Raw genomic sequence first — 18,532 nt, 5'->3', positions numbered from 1 at the left:
TTTTGAGTTAGTGTTTAATACCCAATTTTATCAAATTTTTCTTTGGCTGTAAATTTCCCATTGTCAAATGATTTCTCAATAATCTGTTTACAGAATGATTACAAAATTTATACAGTTTATGACACTTGAATAAATTATCCAGGCACTCCCTTGTATCCCAATCAAAATGCTGGAAACATACTGTATTAGTTAAAGGATGTCATGCAAGGATGTAATGGCATCGTATTGTATTCAGTACAAACCAATAGTATTTGTTTATCTTAATCATCTGTATTCACATAACATAAGAGAAATTGAAGATAAACTGCCTATCTAAACATGGAAGGTAAACTGAAAGTAGGTTTGAGTTAAAAGTACTGACAATTTTGATTTAACAGGACTATTAAATTTGTTTAAACTTCATTTACATCTGTAAATACTCTACATTATTTTTCTGCATGTTTATTTTTTTATTATTTTGGTACTCAATGATTAAATATTTAGAATGTTAAGTCAATTTTATATTTAAATATTATATTGAATTGATTCATAAGGCAATTCCAGATGGTAAAATTCTATTCAGTTGATGTTACTTAAAACCTGAAGATGGCTGATAAAAGCAGCCGAAAGTGTTTTTATTTTTTTTAAATTATTGATAAACAATTGCCTGGATACATCATGCTAAAATAATGCTACTAATTAAATACCAAGTAATTTGGACTAGAGGTAGGCATTAGGCACCATTTCTTGATAAATTTAATAATTATAATTAAATTAATATTTAATAATTTAGAAGATTAAAAATCAAGTTTATGGATTTTTATATATTTTTTAATTACCTCCTGGGTCAAAAATGGTTTTTGGATAGCAATAAGAATGACAGATGACTTGCAATTCTGATATTTCTAGTTATTTGTGGGTCTTACAGAATTTATTTGTAAAAAAAAACATTCATTTAAAAATATTGATTTTATTATTCTGTATGAAATTAATGAATAAAATTCATTATTATTAAAACAAATACTTACTTATGAAATGGTTCTCATTAATTTTGTAAAATAAAATAAAATTTATTAATCACATTTATACAAAGTATACTTACTTTGTGGAATGTGCAAAATATAACTTAATTTCCAAAGCCAAGAATTTATAGAATATGTGAAACCAGGTTCTGTTAGCATAAGAAATAATAAAACTGTACAGGCAATAGTGAGATTTGATAAGGATGTTGGCCACATGCCATTGCGAATTGAATTCCTAAAATTAAAAAAAAATTATATATTAGGCTATATATAATATCAAAATAAATTACAGAAAATATTTTTTGTGATTATTGTTATTGATAAAAGTTACCTGTTTTAGAAAATATCATATGCATAAGCAGTTAATTGATTTATTTATTTATTTATTTATTTATTAGATAGAATTTTTTAATTTATCTTTTTGGCAGACAATGACGGTAGGATAGCTAGACTTTATTATGGGCATCAAATCTAAAGCATGCTAAATAAAATAAAAATTTAAATGTTCTTTCTGTTGTCAAGAAAACTGAAAACTTTAGGCAATTTGAACAGACAATTTGATTTTAGGCTTCCTGAAGCACTCATTTATACAGGTATATATGAGTTCTCACACTACAAATATTATTATTTGCCAGGCAATTATTATTAAATTTAGACTGATAAATAGCTGACAATAGCAAAATTACAGTTTTGTTTACATTCACTTGTTGCTGGCTTAGCACTTATGAAATGGACAAAGCATGTGACTAATGTAAAATGCGTGCTAATGCCATTGTGTATGAATTTCAATCAAGTTGCAACAAGTTGCAGAAATGATTATTTGTAAAAACAGTTATTCTATTCTACTTTCAATTATAAGAAATTCTAAAATAACAGGTCTAAGTCTATATAATTCCTACAAACACACATTACCTATTGATAGAAAATCCTATTTATTAGAAGGCCTAATGGACTCAAAATTCAACTGTATTTGGATTTTGGATCAGATGAAATTGTTTTCTTTCATAGTGATTCTATGCAAATTTACATTTACATTTACAATGCAATAGTAGTGAGGAATTTGTTCTTTTGAGAACTGACAAAGTTACTGATTTGTTAAATATGTCAACAGATACTGGCAACAATAGAAAAACAGATATTGGAATGAAATAGTTGTCAGATCATGCAGATAAGGTAGCCTAGGAAGGACAAGAAAATAAGTTTCATGTATTACTGCATAAGTTCTTACATCTAGGATTAAAAGAAGTAAATACTACTAAAGAATCTAAAGAAATGCTATAGGAAAAAAGATTTTATCTTACTATATTGATAAAAAAGCATAAGCTTGTACTTCTCCAAACTCACAAATGACAAGGGTAGGAATTCCCAGATAAATTTGTTTTGGTTTTTTAAAATAATTTGATATATATTTAGTACTCAGAATATGATATTATATATGCTTTCTATTGGTTAATGGTTAATCTAAAAAGTATATTTTTCCTATGACTTTATGCTATGGATACATGGTAAATAAATACATAAGTATGTACTATACATTTTATATAAATTTTTTGAATTTTTAAAATTGAAAAACACTGCAAGCCAAAAATATTTTGTTGACATCCTAAAAAACAAAACATGCATAAATTGACATATACAAATTATTATACAGTTTACACAATCTCTAATGACATTTTACAAAGTAACAACAGTTCTACAGGATGAATTATCTGTTGCTCAGAGAATTGAAGTTGTGAAAAGTTATGAACAATTGTGATCATTTTATGCATTTGCTAAACAGCATAATTTATCTGCTGAAGGAGTTTAATAAATCGTAAATACAAAGACAATGAATCTGTTGAAAATCAAAGGGTAAAATGTTAAAAGCAGATGACATCTACTCATGAAGACAAATTGATTGTAAGAGCAAGCAACTAAAAATCCTTAAAAAGTTGCAAGAGAAATTAAATCTGATGTGTTCAGCCATGAAAAAGAAGGTCTACAATTGAAACACAATCACAAATCAATTACACGAAAAATCTATATGGCAGAATAGCAATAAAAAAAGCAATGCTTAATTCATATTAAAAAATTGCAACCTTTTTCATTTGAAGAAACACAGTCAACTCTCATTAATATGAATTGCTACAGGACCAACAGTTAGTTCACTTTATGAAAAATCCACATTAATGATTTTCAGGATCAAGGTTGTATAATTTCAATAACTTTCCAAAACTGGTATATATTAATTTAAACACATACAAAACACCTATATAAGCATACGTCAAATTACTAATTTTTACTAATGTTTTCGTCTATATATAACAGACATCTTCAGGTATATAGATACACCTGAAGATGTCTGTTATATATTATAATGCATATGTTATAACACAGAACAAAATGTACAAATTAAAATCAAACAAGACTTTAAAAACACATTACAAATTCAGTTTAAAATTATTTCTCAAACAAATTATGAGATATAATTTGTTCAAAAAATAATTTTAATAATTTGGTGTATATGTTACATAACTTAGGGAGTTAAGGATTAATAGGTAATCAAAACCTCTAAATTATAATATTTTGAAGTAATTTACTAATTAAATGGAATAAAATTTATTTTAAAAAAGTAAATTAATGATCTAAATGACTTTCAAATCAAACAAAATGAGGAAAAGATGATATTTGCCATTTAAGTGTGGATCAAAGTAGTTAAACAAAACAAAGCTAAAAGAAATCCACGATTTTTTTTGTTGAAAATTGTTTGAAATAGTAGAAAATATTGTTTGATGCCAAAGTGCCAAAAGGAGCCAAATTTGGTGCAAAATAGCCAAACCTGGCAACATTGTATGCACCCCTCCAATATGCAAACTAGCATGTGTTTACATTGTGGTGGGTAACCCCCCACGTATATATGTATATTATTATTATTTTTTTGTATTATTTTTATTTAGTATGTTAGAATTTAATACATTTACTCAACTTCCCTACTATTTCTCACTGGTCAATCCACTCAGCCGAAAAATATTCACTTTATGGTGAGTTTTGGGCTAGAGGGAACACCAACCTGTGTTAGAGAATTTAACAACGACTTTTTGGCATTCTGAGTCAAGACTGTGAGATGAGAAGCACATGGTGAGAGAGGAGAACAGTACAAGTGAGGTGGGTGTCGATGAGAAAGGAATGAGAGAGAGAGACTCAGTCAATGGAGATTCAGAGGAGCTGTGTAAAAGAACTGGTATGATCAAGATATAAAGAAGGTTTTGTAATTGGATATTTCGTCCCACCAAAAGGTGTCCACGTGGTCAGTTTGTATCCTCAATTAATTGTGATAGACTTTGCAAATTGCCCAACTTGCTAAACAAAGAAAAGGTATCCCCTTCTAATATAACTTTTCTACATTCTTTCTTTAATCTAAGTAACATTTGTTTTAGTTTAATTTAAGTTAGTTTTAATTAGTATCATAAGATGATTCAAACAAATTGTGAACTGGCCAGTTTTGGGACTTGCACGTGTAACCATATCTACGAGCACTGTGAATGAGGAGAAATAAACGGTTTAAATTCTGTAATTTAAGTTGACTGAAAATAAATAATTACCATTATCGTTTATTTGAAATATGTGCTAATCTGTGGTGTATTATTTATATAATGTGGTTCTCATTAACCCATAACACGACAACATGGAACTGCATCCATTTAAAGGGGTAGACATTCTTAAACTTTAACCCCTATTTTCTGAGTACAGCAGAATGGTTGATAAACCAAATATTCATATAATCAGAGGTCAAACTTGTCATTGCTTAGTAGGAGAAAAAAATTATTCTATTCAAAATAGAACATTTATTACAGTACCACTTTGCTTTTTACACTTTTTGATGTGAATAATAAAATCATTATTGGAAATAGGGTTATTTCTTGGGGGTTGTTAAGATAATTTACAATTTGGTTTAACGAATTCTGGTAAAAGTTTTGTTCACTTTACATGTAAAATTAACATTGTGACAATAGTGTTTTGCCAAGGGAAAGGCAGAATTTATTATTATTGCCTTATTGTCCTTATTTCTATTCTTAATATATTTGTCAACTTAGACATTAATTATTAATAGGACTGTTAGACTGGTGTTAGGTGTTTATGCAAAATTGAGTAAAAGTTCTTATAGAAAACAGACTTTATTGAGCCTCTTTATTGAGTAGAATTTACTTTATTGATGTTTCTTTTAAGGTGAGTCAACTGTATGTCAACAAACCTATTGGAATTTTAGAAATGAATTATGTGGTCAGAAGAATCCAAATTTGAACTATTTGGACAAACAACAACAACCTGTGTGGAGACCAAAAGGATCAACCTTGAAACATGTTATTTTAAACCTATAGTGAAACATGGTAAAGGGTCTGTAATTATATGAAGCTGCCTCTCTTATAGTGGTGTTGGCAAATTGGAATTTATCATCTTTACAATGAATACTGTTATTTCTAGAATGATATTAGATTCAATTTAATTCAATCTGCATCAAAAATAAGTCTTTGTAGCATTATATCTTTTAGAGAGACAAGGATTCGAAACACACTTTTGAGGTTTCTGCAGAGAGCAATAGTTAGGATAGAGGGAGAGGAATCCTGATATGCTGATGATATAGTTTTATTTGGTGACACCAAAGGTCTACAGAATATACTGTATATCTCGGCAGATAAGACGATAGTTGAACCATAAAAAAATGGCCCTGAAAACCGGGGTCGTCTTATAGGACAGATACAAAAAATTAGATTAAAATTTATGTAAATTAAAACCATTATAAAAAGACAGACAAACCATAATCATTTACTAGAAGAGAGTAGGGTATGTGCAGAAAATAGAATAGCCCATACAATGTTTTTGTGAATAGTCATGGTCATTACCCAAATGCCCAAATTAGTGTGAATGTTTGCAAAAATTGCCAGATGCAAGAAAATAAAATTTGTTCATTCAAAAAATTACAAATAGGACATAATTCCATATATACTATACAGTATTATTATTCAGATAATGATTGCTGATCTAAACTAAATTCATAGGCCGTTGATAGTTTGGGGGTTGTCTTATAGAACAGATATATACTAAAACTATAAAACTTCGACCAAAATTTATACATAGTCTTATCTGAAGGTCGTCTTATCCGCCAAGATATATGGTACTTAAAAAAATGAATAAAATTGAACTAAAAAAATTACTATATGAAAACAGTAGTAGTGAAGATTTCAAGAGAAATAAATATCAAAATTGATTTAAAAATCACTGGAATCCACAGAGTTAGGAAAAGTAAAGAATTTCAAATATCTCAGAAGCTTGATTACAGAATATAATAGATGCAATCTTGAAATTGAAAGTTGAATACATAAAGCAAAAATCAGCTTTCTTCTGGATTCTCACATATTAACAAACACAAGCCTCAAAATTAAAAATTCTTAAGAGAATGGTATAGAATTTGATGACTTATGGATGTGTCTAGGTCCATCAGAAAGGAAATGGAAAACAGAATAAATTCAGTAGAAATGTGATGCCTAAGGAAGATGGATGGGATTGGATGGGATTAGCTGGGCAGAGAGGGGGTCACAAATAAAGAAGTATGAGGGTGGATCAAATATAAATGGGATTTTTGTTCCTGAGCAACTAAGGTTGGCAGTACAGGGCCCAAGCATCTAGTCTGATTGGGTAGGGTCATTAGGAGTGGGGAATGCTGGCCGTTTCATACTTTCAACCAATTCGTCAGTAGTACTCATGATGTTGGAGCAACAGGTACACCCCTCTGTTGCACAACACATAATCATACAATTTCTTGCTCATGAAGGAGTCAATGCAACAGAAATTTTTCACAGATTGACTGCACAGTTTGGGAATCAAACACTGTCAAGGACTTGTGTTTGCCTGGCATAAAAAGTTCAAAGAAGGACAGACACAAGTGGAAAATCAGAAACACGATCGCTGTCCTCGGACCAGCATCACAAGCAAAAACATTTGAGAAATTCGAGATATTATTGAAGAGGAGAGACAAATCAGAGTTTGCGAAACTGCAAAGAAGGTCAGAATAAGTTATGGAAGCTGTCAAGCAATCGAGATGTCATTCTCCTCCATGACAACACCAGGTCCCATACTGCAGCTCTAACAGTCTCAAAATTTAATGAAATGCACTGGACTGCACTTGATCATCCTCCCTACAGCCCGGACCTATTTCCCTGCGATTTTCATTCGTTTGGGCCGCTTAAAGAAGCTATAGGAGGGCAGCGATTCAAAGATGATGAGGAGTGGAGGAATTTGTGCGCAATTGGCTCCTGATGCAACCAACTTCATTCTATGATACTGGAATAAGAAACCTTCCTTCTCACTGGGAAAAATGTATTTCTATAGCAGGAAGCTATGTAAAAAAATAAATCATAATGTGTTTTTATTTTTTAATAAATAATTTTAAAATATAAAATAAATCCCATTTATATTTGATCCACCCTCTTACTTCAGAGATTTAAATGTCAGAAAATGATTAATGTCCAGCATTAAAAATTAAGCAAAAAAAAATCTGTATTTGCTGGGTATCTGGCAAAGGGATCTTCAGGTCAAATAACGAAGATAGTGATTGAAGGAATAGTAGAAAGAAAATGGTAAAGAGGAAGACCGAGGAAGAGATAAAAAGATAACATCAAGGACTGAATAGGAACTGATCTGAAAAATGCTCACAATGGAGAATAGTGGAGAGAAATGGTTCAACAGCACCAATACTGGAGAAACGTATTCCACAAGAATAAAATAAGAGATTTTTCTAATGGCATTTGCAAAATTATGCTGTCAATTAAATTGTCTTGCATTACAGTGTTGTGGAGTTGGAGTCACTGAATTCTGATGTTTTAGGGCAGAGTTGGAGCCGGTAAAATTCTTTCAACTCTGGCCTTAAATTTTACTGTTAGTAAAATGTGAAGTACAAAAAATACTGTTACTAAAGAAATTTCTTAGAAAACAGACACTTTGAAAAATTTAAGTATCAAAATATATTCACTTATAAAAGCCATTTCACAACAAAATTTCATGCATATCATACATAACATGCTCTATACTTTCAGAAAATAGCTTTTTACAATTTGAATTTTTTGCATTGCCTAAAAAGCTGTGTTTTCTATATAACACATGCCAGGCTAGGTATGTTTTGCTATTATCCAACAAAAATTACAAAACATGGTGCAATACTCGACTGACTTTGCATTTGTAAAAAGATATCTTAAACTTATATAACAGGGGTGGGCAAGCAAGAATTCAGTGGGAGCCAAAATGTAGGTTTTGCAAAATGCATGGGAGCCGCAGTTCTGTACTGTCATGACGGATAGCAGTGGTGTAGCTAGCATGGGTGACACCTGGTGCGGATATCGTGGTGTCACCCTTTTTAACTCTTTTATAAAACACTGTTGAATTGTAATATCTTCGCACTTGAACAACTTCACGATATAATGAATTAAAAATCATAGTAAGATTTTCAGCTAGTGCGAGCTCTCGTGGAATCTCCTCATTCCAAAGAAACTGTCATGTGAGGTGGGCCGCCCCACCGCCTCCCTAGCTTACGCCTCTGACGGATAGTATGGTAAGGCACGCAATTTTATTATATAATATAAATCTATATATATAAAAACGAATGTCTGTCTATCTGTATGTCCTTCATGCATTACCACACCATTTATCCGATTGGCATGAAACTTCGGAAAGTTGTTTAATACACTTCTGCGAAGGTTTCTGGCATATGTGAAGACCACCATTTCCCCCTTCCAAAAATATCTTTATATATGGACTAAGGCTTTTATGTCCAACAGATGGCACTAACTCCGACAACCTAAGTTTGCTTTTCTGTGAGGCATTATGCTTTTCTGTGGAAATGGACTAACGCAGATCATTTTCTATCTATCTATATAAATAAAATATAACGTTTGTTTGTTGCTACAAATTCCTTTGAAATTTTGACACAACGTTGCATTCGAATACACACATGTTTTTTATATAATATACATGTCGAAATTCCCCCTACTGGGAGGAGATGGACAGGATTTTAATGGGCATAATAGATACATTTTGAGCCACAACAACGCATGGTCGGGTCTGCTAGTATAATATAAAACAAATATTAAATTTTTTTAATAAACATATTTTCACAAAATTATAAAAATAAAATTGTAAAAATAATAATAAAAAACAGAAATCAACACTTTCAGCAAGAGCCGCATGTAACTCAAAAGAGCCGTATGCGGCTCTCGGAGCCGCATTTGCCCATGTCTGTTACATAATATAAAGTTATATTAATATTTGTTTTGAGTAGCTTATATGCTATGTGAATCAAAATTATGCAAAAAAAATTGAAACTGAGTAGCGTATGAACCACTCAAAAAACAAATAATTTTTTCAATGTGCTAGTGTACCAATTGATTGGTTTCAGATACTTTTTTTTTTTTTTTTTAAACTCTTTCTATCCTGTGAGCACTAAGAGAGCCTGTTATATCAAGCCCATTAATTTTGTCAGGCCCACAATGGAGCAGCTGGGTGATGAGGGACGGAGGTCGACATATCTGAATGGACACCCCAGAAAAATTTCTGGGGATTTTTTTGACCCATTCGGATTCAATCCTGGGTCCCCCAGAGCAGTACGCTGCCATCTTGACTGCTCAGCCATCCAGCTGTCAAATTTAAGATACTGACATGCAACGCAATCTGCAATTGAGGGAATGTGCTTTCTGGGTGATGTTTTAAGGGAAAGTAGCACCTATTCAGGCATTATCGATGCAAAGACCCAGAAAACGCACCAGCCAGCCCATCGGCCCAAACGCAAACTGAGCCAACTACCATTGCTTAGGGATCAAATCTGCTTTGCCATGGGTGTTGGACAGAAAAGATACACAGGTGGACACTATGTGGAAAAATTTTTGCAGCAATCTCAACCAGGATTTGATCCCGGATCCTTCACAGCAACAGTCTGTACTGCTCAGTTGTCTGGCCAGCTTTCAATGCATGAAAAAAACAATGAATATATATAATAGCTCATATAAACATCATAGTAGCTAAGAATATGCAGGTAAAGATGGAATCTGTACTTTACTAATAAAAGATAATACAATCTCTAGATCATTTTAAGGGGAAAATGAGAAATTCTAGTCTTGTATAATATAAAATAAAAAAAACTGTTAAAGAGAAAGAAAGAAAATAAGTTTCTAAAATTAAAAATTCCCTCTTAGAAAATTAAAACAGCTGACAAGTAATTATTTATTGTGACATCACCACAATACTGGACTGCAATGCTCTCCACCTCAAATTAGTACTGTAGTGTCTTGCCTCTGTACATCATACTTTTCTATTAGCAATGGAGTCATGCAGGTCATCTATTAACTGCTTTCAGGAGAAAAGTTTTGAATTAAAATAACGTGACTTTCCGTTTACATCAGAAGTTCCTGTATAACTATACGAGCCTCCTGCCCCAAGCTTTCCATATCTGGTTTCGTCTTTCATCTATTTAACTCCATCCTCGAGATTAAGGAAAGACAGACAAACAGACATACAACAGTAAGAATTTATAAGTCTACAATTTTTTTCAAAATGCAGTCCAAATATCTTTGAAATTTGTTCTTGAACATTCCACCATGTCATATGTTGTTTAAGCAAGAATGCAAAATGCAGAGACAATAATAAAAAGTTTATGGAATGGCTTCACAGTGTCAAGGTTTTATCTTTATCAAAAAAGAACTCCTAAGAAAATATTTGACTTTCATTTTGAGTGCTATAATTTTTACTCAGTACAATAATTTTTTTATCTGGAGTGTTTGTCTTTGGATAGCAATTGTTTTTGACAAATTAACTTTTTCACTGCCTTTCTATTATAACTATTATTGCATCAACAACGTCTCAACACCTGATGAGTATATAATAGAACACCAAACAATCGCCTAAATATCAGGCTAAAATATATTTTAGCTTGATATTTAGGCGATCGTTTGGTGTTCTATTATTATTGCTTCTATAACATAATTTGGTCTTAAAACAATCAATAGAAACACGAGAAAATAAAACCAAGGTCAGAATCTAACTGCAACAAACTAGAGGAGAAAGCAAAAAACTACAGAATGTAATTAATAGGATTGTTCCAACTTATTATTCACGGGTTTAATTTCTTGGGGCAGATTGTACTAATCAATTCAAGACAACTTAAAATATGAATTTTGGAAAAAATACAAATTTAACAATATACTTGAGTTTAGTCAACAGTCGGTTGAAATTAACTGTTCTTGTAGTAGTAACTGTTAACTGTAGTAACTCTTGTAGCAGTAACTGTTCTTGTTCTTGTTCATGTTAGAGAAACTATTTTTCAAACCAATTTATTACGTCATTCATTAATCAAATTGTTGTTTTCTTTAATTATTGTATTTAAATCTTTTCTTTAAAATGATTAAATTTAAACCAATTTTTGATAATTAACTAATAAAAGTGGAATTTATTTGGCCGATTAAGATGTATGTTTCTTTATGTACTCGAAAGTTTTCCCAGGGTAAATTCGTTATATCCATTCTCTTTTTATTCTCACCATCAATTTTAGTACAACTTTTATAGATAAATTTTAGACAAAAATATTCAAATACCTAGTCGTATCTTCCTTATAAAAGGAATCGTGGGTGTGACATGTTAAAAAGGAGCAAGATCGGAGTCGGAGTCGCACATTTCAAATTTGCCAAAGTCGGACTATTTGTTTACCAACTCCACCAAACTGATTACAAATTGTCCACCTAATTCAAATATTAAAATTATTTTTCTACATTTAATTAATATTAAATGTATAAAATGATATTACGCTGTATTTATTATGCCACTTTCGTAGCATTGCAGCTATTGGTAGCTGAAAGACCAGTATATCTATCGACTGCTTTTATTATACAAAATTTTAGTAGTATGAAAATTTAAAATATTCAATTAATTATTATGATAAACTTTTGTTAATTTCTTTTATTTTTATAAAAGAGAATCTTTTATAAAAATAAAAGAAATTAACTCTTTTATATAAATTTCTATTTATATTACTAGGACATCGCGCGACTTTGTCGTATCGCGATAGAATTGTGGCGGGGTGTACTATAGATTACTCCCTATGGAATTTCAGAACTTTGATTATATATTGAAACTCAGGGGACCGAGACGAGTTCAACGGTACCCTATTTTTGGACCGGAGACGAAAAATAAAAAAGTTATCATACTTTTTCACTTACCATACTTTTTTAATGCACTCATGAAGACGGCACCATAGTTGCTAGTACTGCCATCTTGCGGTAAAGTCTGCAAACCATGACGTCGGACTACGGTCATCTCCCGGAGGGTTAAACACGCGATACGAGAGCGGAGAGAGCGACGCGACTTCCGATCATCGCGCGATCGCCATTTCGGTTATGGCAGCGAACATGGCGGCCCGACTGACCTCTCGTATGGGCGCCACCACACGCCGCCATGTGCTAAACTAGTGATCGATTCACGGTAGTTCTTGAACGAAGTAAAAAAAGGGGGGAAACGTCTACTAAAGGCAATTTTAACGGCAAGCGACGGGACTCCCTATCGCGGTAGCGAGGCCGACTCAGCGGAGAGCGACGCGACTCCCTATCATCGCGCGATCGCCGAAAAAAGTATGATAACTTTTTTATTTTTCGTCTCCGGTCCAAAAGTAGGGTATCGTTGAACTCGTCTCGGTCCCGAGTTCAAATATATAATCAAAGTCCTGAAATTCCATAGGGAGTAATCTATAGTACACCCTTGTGGCGGACCGGAAAGAAAGAAGCGATCATTGTATTAATACTTGTTAGGCATAGAAGAGGCAATCCTTGTACTTGACGATCGCGGACAGGTGAACTTTGTAGTTATCGCCACAAAAGAGTCTATCCTTGTATGTACTGTACCTGCCGGCCATGGGAAACATGATCTTGCACTTGCAGATACAGGGAGGCGATCCAAGAACAATGTGTTTTATTCGTTTCCGCGTCTATTTTCGGTTTGGTGCACGCAATGTTTTGATTTTGGACGCATAGGCCTACATTCCATTAGCCGCGCCCAGTCGTATTAGAGAGCCCGAACATTGTCGCTTTAATACCACTGTATATCGTAAACGAAGTCGTGGACCCCTATTTTTTACATTTAAATATATCCTCAATACATTTTTGGATTCCTCAACACAATTAATGGAAAATGGCAAAGTTTTATCAAAATCGGCCCATTCAATTTTGAGAACGAACTCAATTCTATAAGGCCATAGGAGACGTTCTACCGACCGTGGAATATAGCAGGACAAAGTCACGCCTTTCCTTCCATAGAGCTTTGTCGCGCGCACTCGTGCTACAACCTTATATCTCGAAAACGAAGTCATCGACCCCTATTTTTTTATTACATTTTTTGGATTCCTCGTCGCAATTAATGGAAAATGGCAAAGTTTAATCAAAATCAATCAAACAGATTTTGAGAACGAACACAATTCTTAAGCCATACAGAAAAGGCTTCGCTAACGCTCCGCCTTAATTACTTTTACAAAAAACAGTGAGAAACTTTTTACTTTGTAATATTTTCCATCAAAAGACGTTCAAGTTGTTAATGCCAAAATGGCGGACACATTAGCAGACGACGCTACTTTGCGCTACTTTATCTCGAGGCGTGTTTACCTATCAACCGGTTTTCGTTTAACCCAAACGATTTCTGTTATTGCGTTTTAATGTCGCATCCTCTTCCGGTTTTATCATCTTTAACAAAACAACTCGTTGCGTCGTTTAGCATCTCTGTCAGAGAAACTAATATGTTGTCAGTAATAACAAGCCGATATGTTTGTAATACTAAAAAATCCGACAGATATTTTATGGCGATTTATTAAGGCTAACTAATAATCAGATACAAGTAATTTTGCTATAGGTAGACAGTTAGGTCTCCATCCTCTAGTTCAATAAAAAAAAAAAAAATCCAGTGGATCATTTAATTGTCAACAATGCCATTTGTTAAACGATAAACAAAGCGTCCTTCTAGAAATAATATAGACGGAAAATGCAAATGATGACGCAAGATATAGACGAACATGCAAATGTGACGCAAGATATAGACGAACAACCAGTATCTGGTTAGACACATGAACATACACTTAGAATTTTGTTACAGGCAATCGATAAACGCCATCTATTGACCACCAGATTGCCAAAATGACAAACCCTTTGGAAATTCGGTCCGAGTCCTGGTTGACTCAAAGTTTTGGAAATGGATTGACTTGGTAGATTGGGCTAAGTCTCTCACCACCTGTCTGCCCCACTTTGTGCATGACAAACTTATAATGGATACGAAAAGTCTTCTTAGTGTCCATTTTAATAATGAACATTATAAAAATGATAACCAAAACTTCTGAAATCTAATATATTTCCTTCTGGTCCAAATGCATTATCTTATAAATCAATGAATGAACGGTTCAGTACTACAGCTGAATTAACAATACTTACAATATTAATTTTGACAAAGCGTTTATAAAAAGCATTTTTCAAAGCGTTTATAATTTATACTTTACAAATAAGAAAATTTAACTACATAATGTTTTTATTTTGTTAAATCACAATTTTTAATATTGTAATAATTGTAAGTAAAAATGCTATGTAATACATATTTATTTTAATTTTTTTAAATTTTAATTAATTTAACAAGTATTTTAATTTATTGACGTCATATTGATGTACAAATATTTAAATGTTTAAAATACGTAATATTTTATTCAAATCAAAATATTTTGATTTTAAACTAAAATTTATTATTTCATAAAAATCAATATAATAATGAAAATTATTTAATTACTATTATTATATTTGAATTTAGAAGTTAGTTGATAATTATTTTTTATATTTTTAAAAACCATTTTTCTCTATAGAGACGAGCTTTCTAAATACAGCCAGTTCCAGTAAGTTCGATGAACTTGTCATATTCAAGATACTACCGGCTACGGTTGAGTTGCTGCATGCTGCATGAAAGCCCAGTGTCAGTGACCATTCAAAGCAGTTCATAAAAATTCACATTATAGATGACTCAATTATCATCAATTAAATGTATGACAAGAAAGAGTTATTTTGATCATTTAAAATTCTACTCGTATAAAGAGAATTCATTGCTATACAAAAAATACGTTTTTAATTTACACTTGATTTAGACAAATATTTAGCCTGCCACTTTATGTTAATTAAATTTTTACTGTATTTTATTTTGAGAAAAGTGAAACAACCTTTGACAAATTAAAATTATTAATATTACATAAAATTAAGAGAAAAATGAAAATTATTTAATAACATAACATAAACGTTAACATAAAAAATAATATTAAATCGCAGATTGCAAATTGAAAAGACTTGACTGCAGCTTAATTTGTTAAAAAGTTAACGAAGTACGAGCGAAGTATGCTAGACACAGAAATTTATGGATGTATGGCAAAGTTCAGAAATAGTATAAAAAAAAATACAATCGATAACTATTCAGGCCTCATTTCAACAATTTCAGCAGCAATAAAAACTATTGTTAACTGTCAAGTCAATACTCCATTCAAGAACACAGACAACTGTTTGTTATTGTATTAGATTAGACATCAGCACCACATCTTTAAATAACAAAATGGAGCATAATAACTTATCATACAACAAATATTTTTTAGAGATTTAGACAGAAGCTTGTGAAACATATGTAATAAAGATTTTAAAAATTAAAAAGAGCAAATATATAATGCATTGCACAAATTTTTTTTCATTTAACAAAAACATATTTTTACAATTTGTTTTATAAAAAATTAATATATATATATATATATATATATATGATTTTTACGAATAAATGTACTCTTGTAATCTTTGTCGTTCTTTTCACAATCACAGGAACACGATCCACGGAGTCGACCTTTCTGTATAGTCTACTTCCTCTGCCTGTATTTACGTAAGTCAGGTAAAATTTTATGGAAGATATTCGAAGTCACGGAACTTTTACCTGATTTACATAAATATAAACATTATATATATTGTTATTTGAATGAAAATGATTTTATCATATATAAATAATGATATAAGATTGCATGGTCATTCTCGGGAAATTCCGACCGTGATTTCCAGAAAATTGAAGTATATTTTCAATTCCTATTTACGAAAAAATAACATATTTTCCCGAAATTCATGATTTCAATTTCCAACATTTTAAGGAGGATGCACACATGCGGCGCGGCAAGGAAAAGCGGTGACGCAAACGCGTCTTCGCCGCGCGGCATCACGACCACACAAGCGGCAATCCGTTTACATTTCGGCGTATGCGTTCAGTATTCAAGATGGCGAACGATATCGACGCGCCGCTATCCACGTGTTTACAAATTTTGTTTTGTACGGCTCGTTTTATTTAGCTGGAAGATTTCGTCGAAGATTCGAATGAATGTTTTGGATTAGAGATATCGTATTGGCAAGAATCTTGCCGAGATATTTTGTTGGATCGGTAAAGAACTGATGTACAAAATAGGCTTATTCTTCGATTAAGATCTCTCGATAAAGAATACTATTTCGAGTAAGATTCGGTTGTTTTGTTCTTTAAATTAAATGATATATGATTACTGTATCTGTGTAGAATTTGTGTTAAATTTATTATTCTTTCCTCATTATTCTGATGTTAGTTATCTCGGTTAACCACGTCGAACTTTCCGCCATTAAAACACCACGTGATTGTATTTTCTCACGTGACTGCCAGACGAAATGTTATTGGCTGATAGAAATGCGTCTTGGCGGCGGCCGCCGCGAAAGATAGAATTCGACCAACTTTCGCGGCATGAGAAAAGCGGCACGAAATAGACCTCTGCGGCGAGAAAAAGTGACGTCATTCTGCCGCTTTTCCTTGCCGCGCCGCATGTGTGCATCCGGCTTTACCGAATCAACAAGCTATTTAAAGTTAACCGAATTCAAATTAAATGCTTCAAATAATATACTAATAGTGACTACTGATGGAGTTTTCATAATAAAGAAATTCAATCGTCTAACTTTATTTCTACATTAGCAACATTATAATTATAAATATAAGATAAATTCTTTACAGTCGAACCTCCTATAACTTCTGAAAAATGGCTGCCGTTTAGAGGTGACCACCTCTAAACGGCAGCCATTTTTCACAAACATTTCATTTTGAACAAAAATGTATACAAAAGTAACCTCCAAACGAAGGATACCATCAACAATGGTCCCAGCCACTAAAACTCCTATTTTAACTTCTCAATAATACCCACATGCACCTTACAGAAAATAAAAATACACTATACAGAATTAGTCATTATTGATAAGATGGCTTTTAAGGTGGTTAAAAAACTTTGTTTTAAACATAAAAAATAAAATTTTCTTAAAATCAAGAAGTAACTACATTAACATTGTAGAAAATCGCAAAAACCAAAATTTTGCACAAAAGTTCTCGAGCGTGCAGAGAACTAAAATCACAGATCTAAATCAGTCTTTTACTGTAAGCTACGACAATATGTAAAGAAGAAACAATGTCCTCTGTTGGAGGTGATAACTAAAACATTTGAACAACGACTAACTACATTTCAGGTGTCTTCTTTTCAGAATAATTTGAAAAAATTTTTAATCATCACTGTCCGAGGATGACACTTTTTTTTCGTGTAGTTTAAGATAAGTCGTATCCTACAATAAAATAAAATAAAAACTTGTTTTTACTTTCCCAGTTCCTGCTATGTACACACAACAGTATTGGAATCATGTCAAATTTGACCCTCTGGAGTTTTTTCTAAATCTCCACGTTTTGAGACCTCCTGAATCCAAAAAGCAAAAAAAACAAAATAATAATAATAATAAAAGTCCTTGGATATGTATGCATATATGTAAAATTGTGTGTTGGCGTCTATTTCGCTTAACACCTAAAAGACCGGTTTACATTATTACTGGAAAACAAATTATTATAAAAATAAACTAAAATGTATAAAATATTTTTTATGTACAATACAAATAAACACACAAAGCCGTTGCAATAAATTGCACGAACTGCAAACCTGCCCTATTCAATGAACTAGAATTCTGAGAGTTCTAATTTCGAAGAACATATGAGTAGAACAAATATTTCAAAATAAAATATCAAAACAAAATTCGTAGAATCATGTCGGCACGCAGTACAAGTTTGTAAAAATAATTTGGCACAACACCCCCAAAAGATTGCCGACCCCTGGTGTAGAGTAATAAATCCGAAATATAAAAATTCATCAATTCACCTCAAAGAACAACCAATATGACCTCAAAATTGAGTTAGACCAAGAAAGCTATTTTACAGTACATTTCCTAGACATAGATATAGCACTTGGAAATTAGGAAATCACACAAACGCGTTGGTGTTATTTCCTATTCTCCTAGATGTGTATCAGGCTCGACGACAGTTTAATATAGGCGTTGCAATGCACATATTAAACCGTCGTCCAACCCGCTACACATCCCGAAGTTCGGACCTTTTCTCCTACAAAATGTCTGCCTCATGGCTCTAATTGCTAG

At 32.2% G+C, this 18,532-nt stretch overlaps 1 protein-coding gene across 2 annotated transcripts in view; it reads right to left on the bottom strand.

The window, feature by feature from the left end:
* The window catches only part of LOC136979047 (carnitine O-palmitoyltransferase 1, liver isoform-like), a 118,094-nt gene that overhangs the window by 70,281 nt on the left and 29,281 nt on the right, over positions 1-18,532 (bottom strand). For both annotated transcript variants that reach the window (XM_067274940.1, XM_067274941.1), the window contains one exon: positions 1,082-1,236. In XM_067274940.1, the coding sequence (XP_067131041.1) occupies positions 1,082-1,236 (155 nt within the window). The remainder of the gene's footprint in view (positions 1-1,081; positions 1,237-18,532) is intronic.

The sequence above is a fragment of the Centruroides vittatus genome, unplaced genomic scaffold, assembly GCF_030686945.1.
Source record: "Centruroides vittatus isolate TY-2023 unplaced genomic scaffold, ASM3068694v2 contig_575, whole genome shotgun sequence".
Taxonomy (NCBI): domain Eukaryota; kingdom Metazoa; phylum Arthropoda; class Arachnida; order Scorpiones; family Buthidae; genus Centruroides; species Centruroides vittatus.
This window is presented reverse-complemented; position numbering and strand designations above follow the sequence as displayed.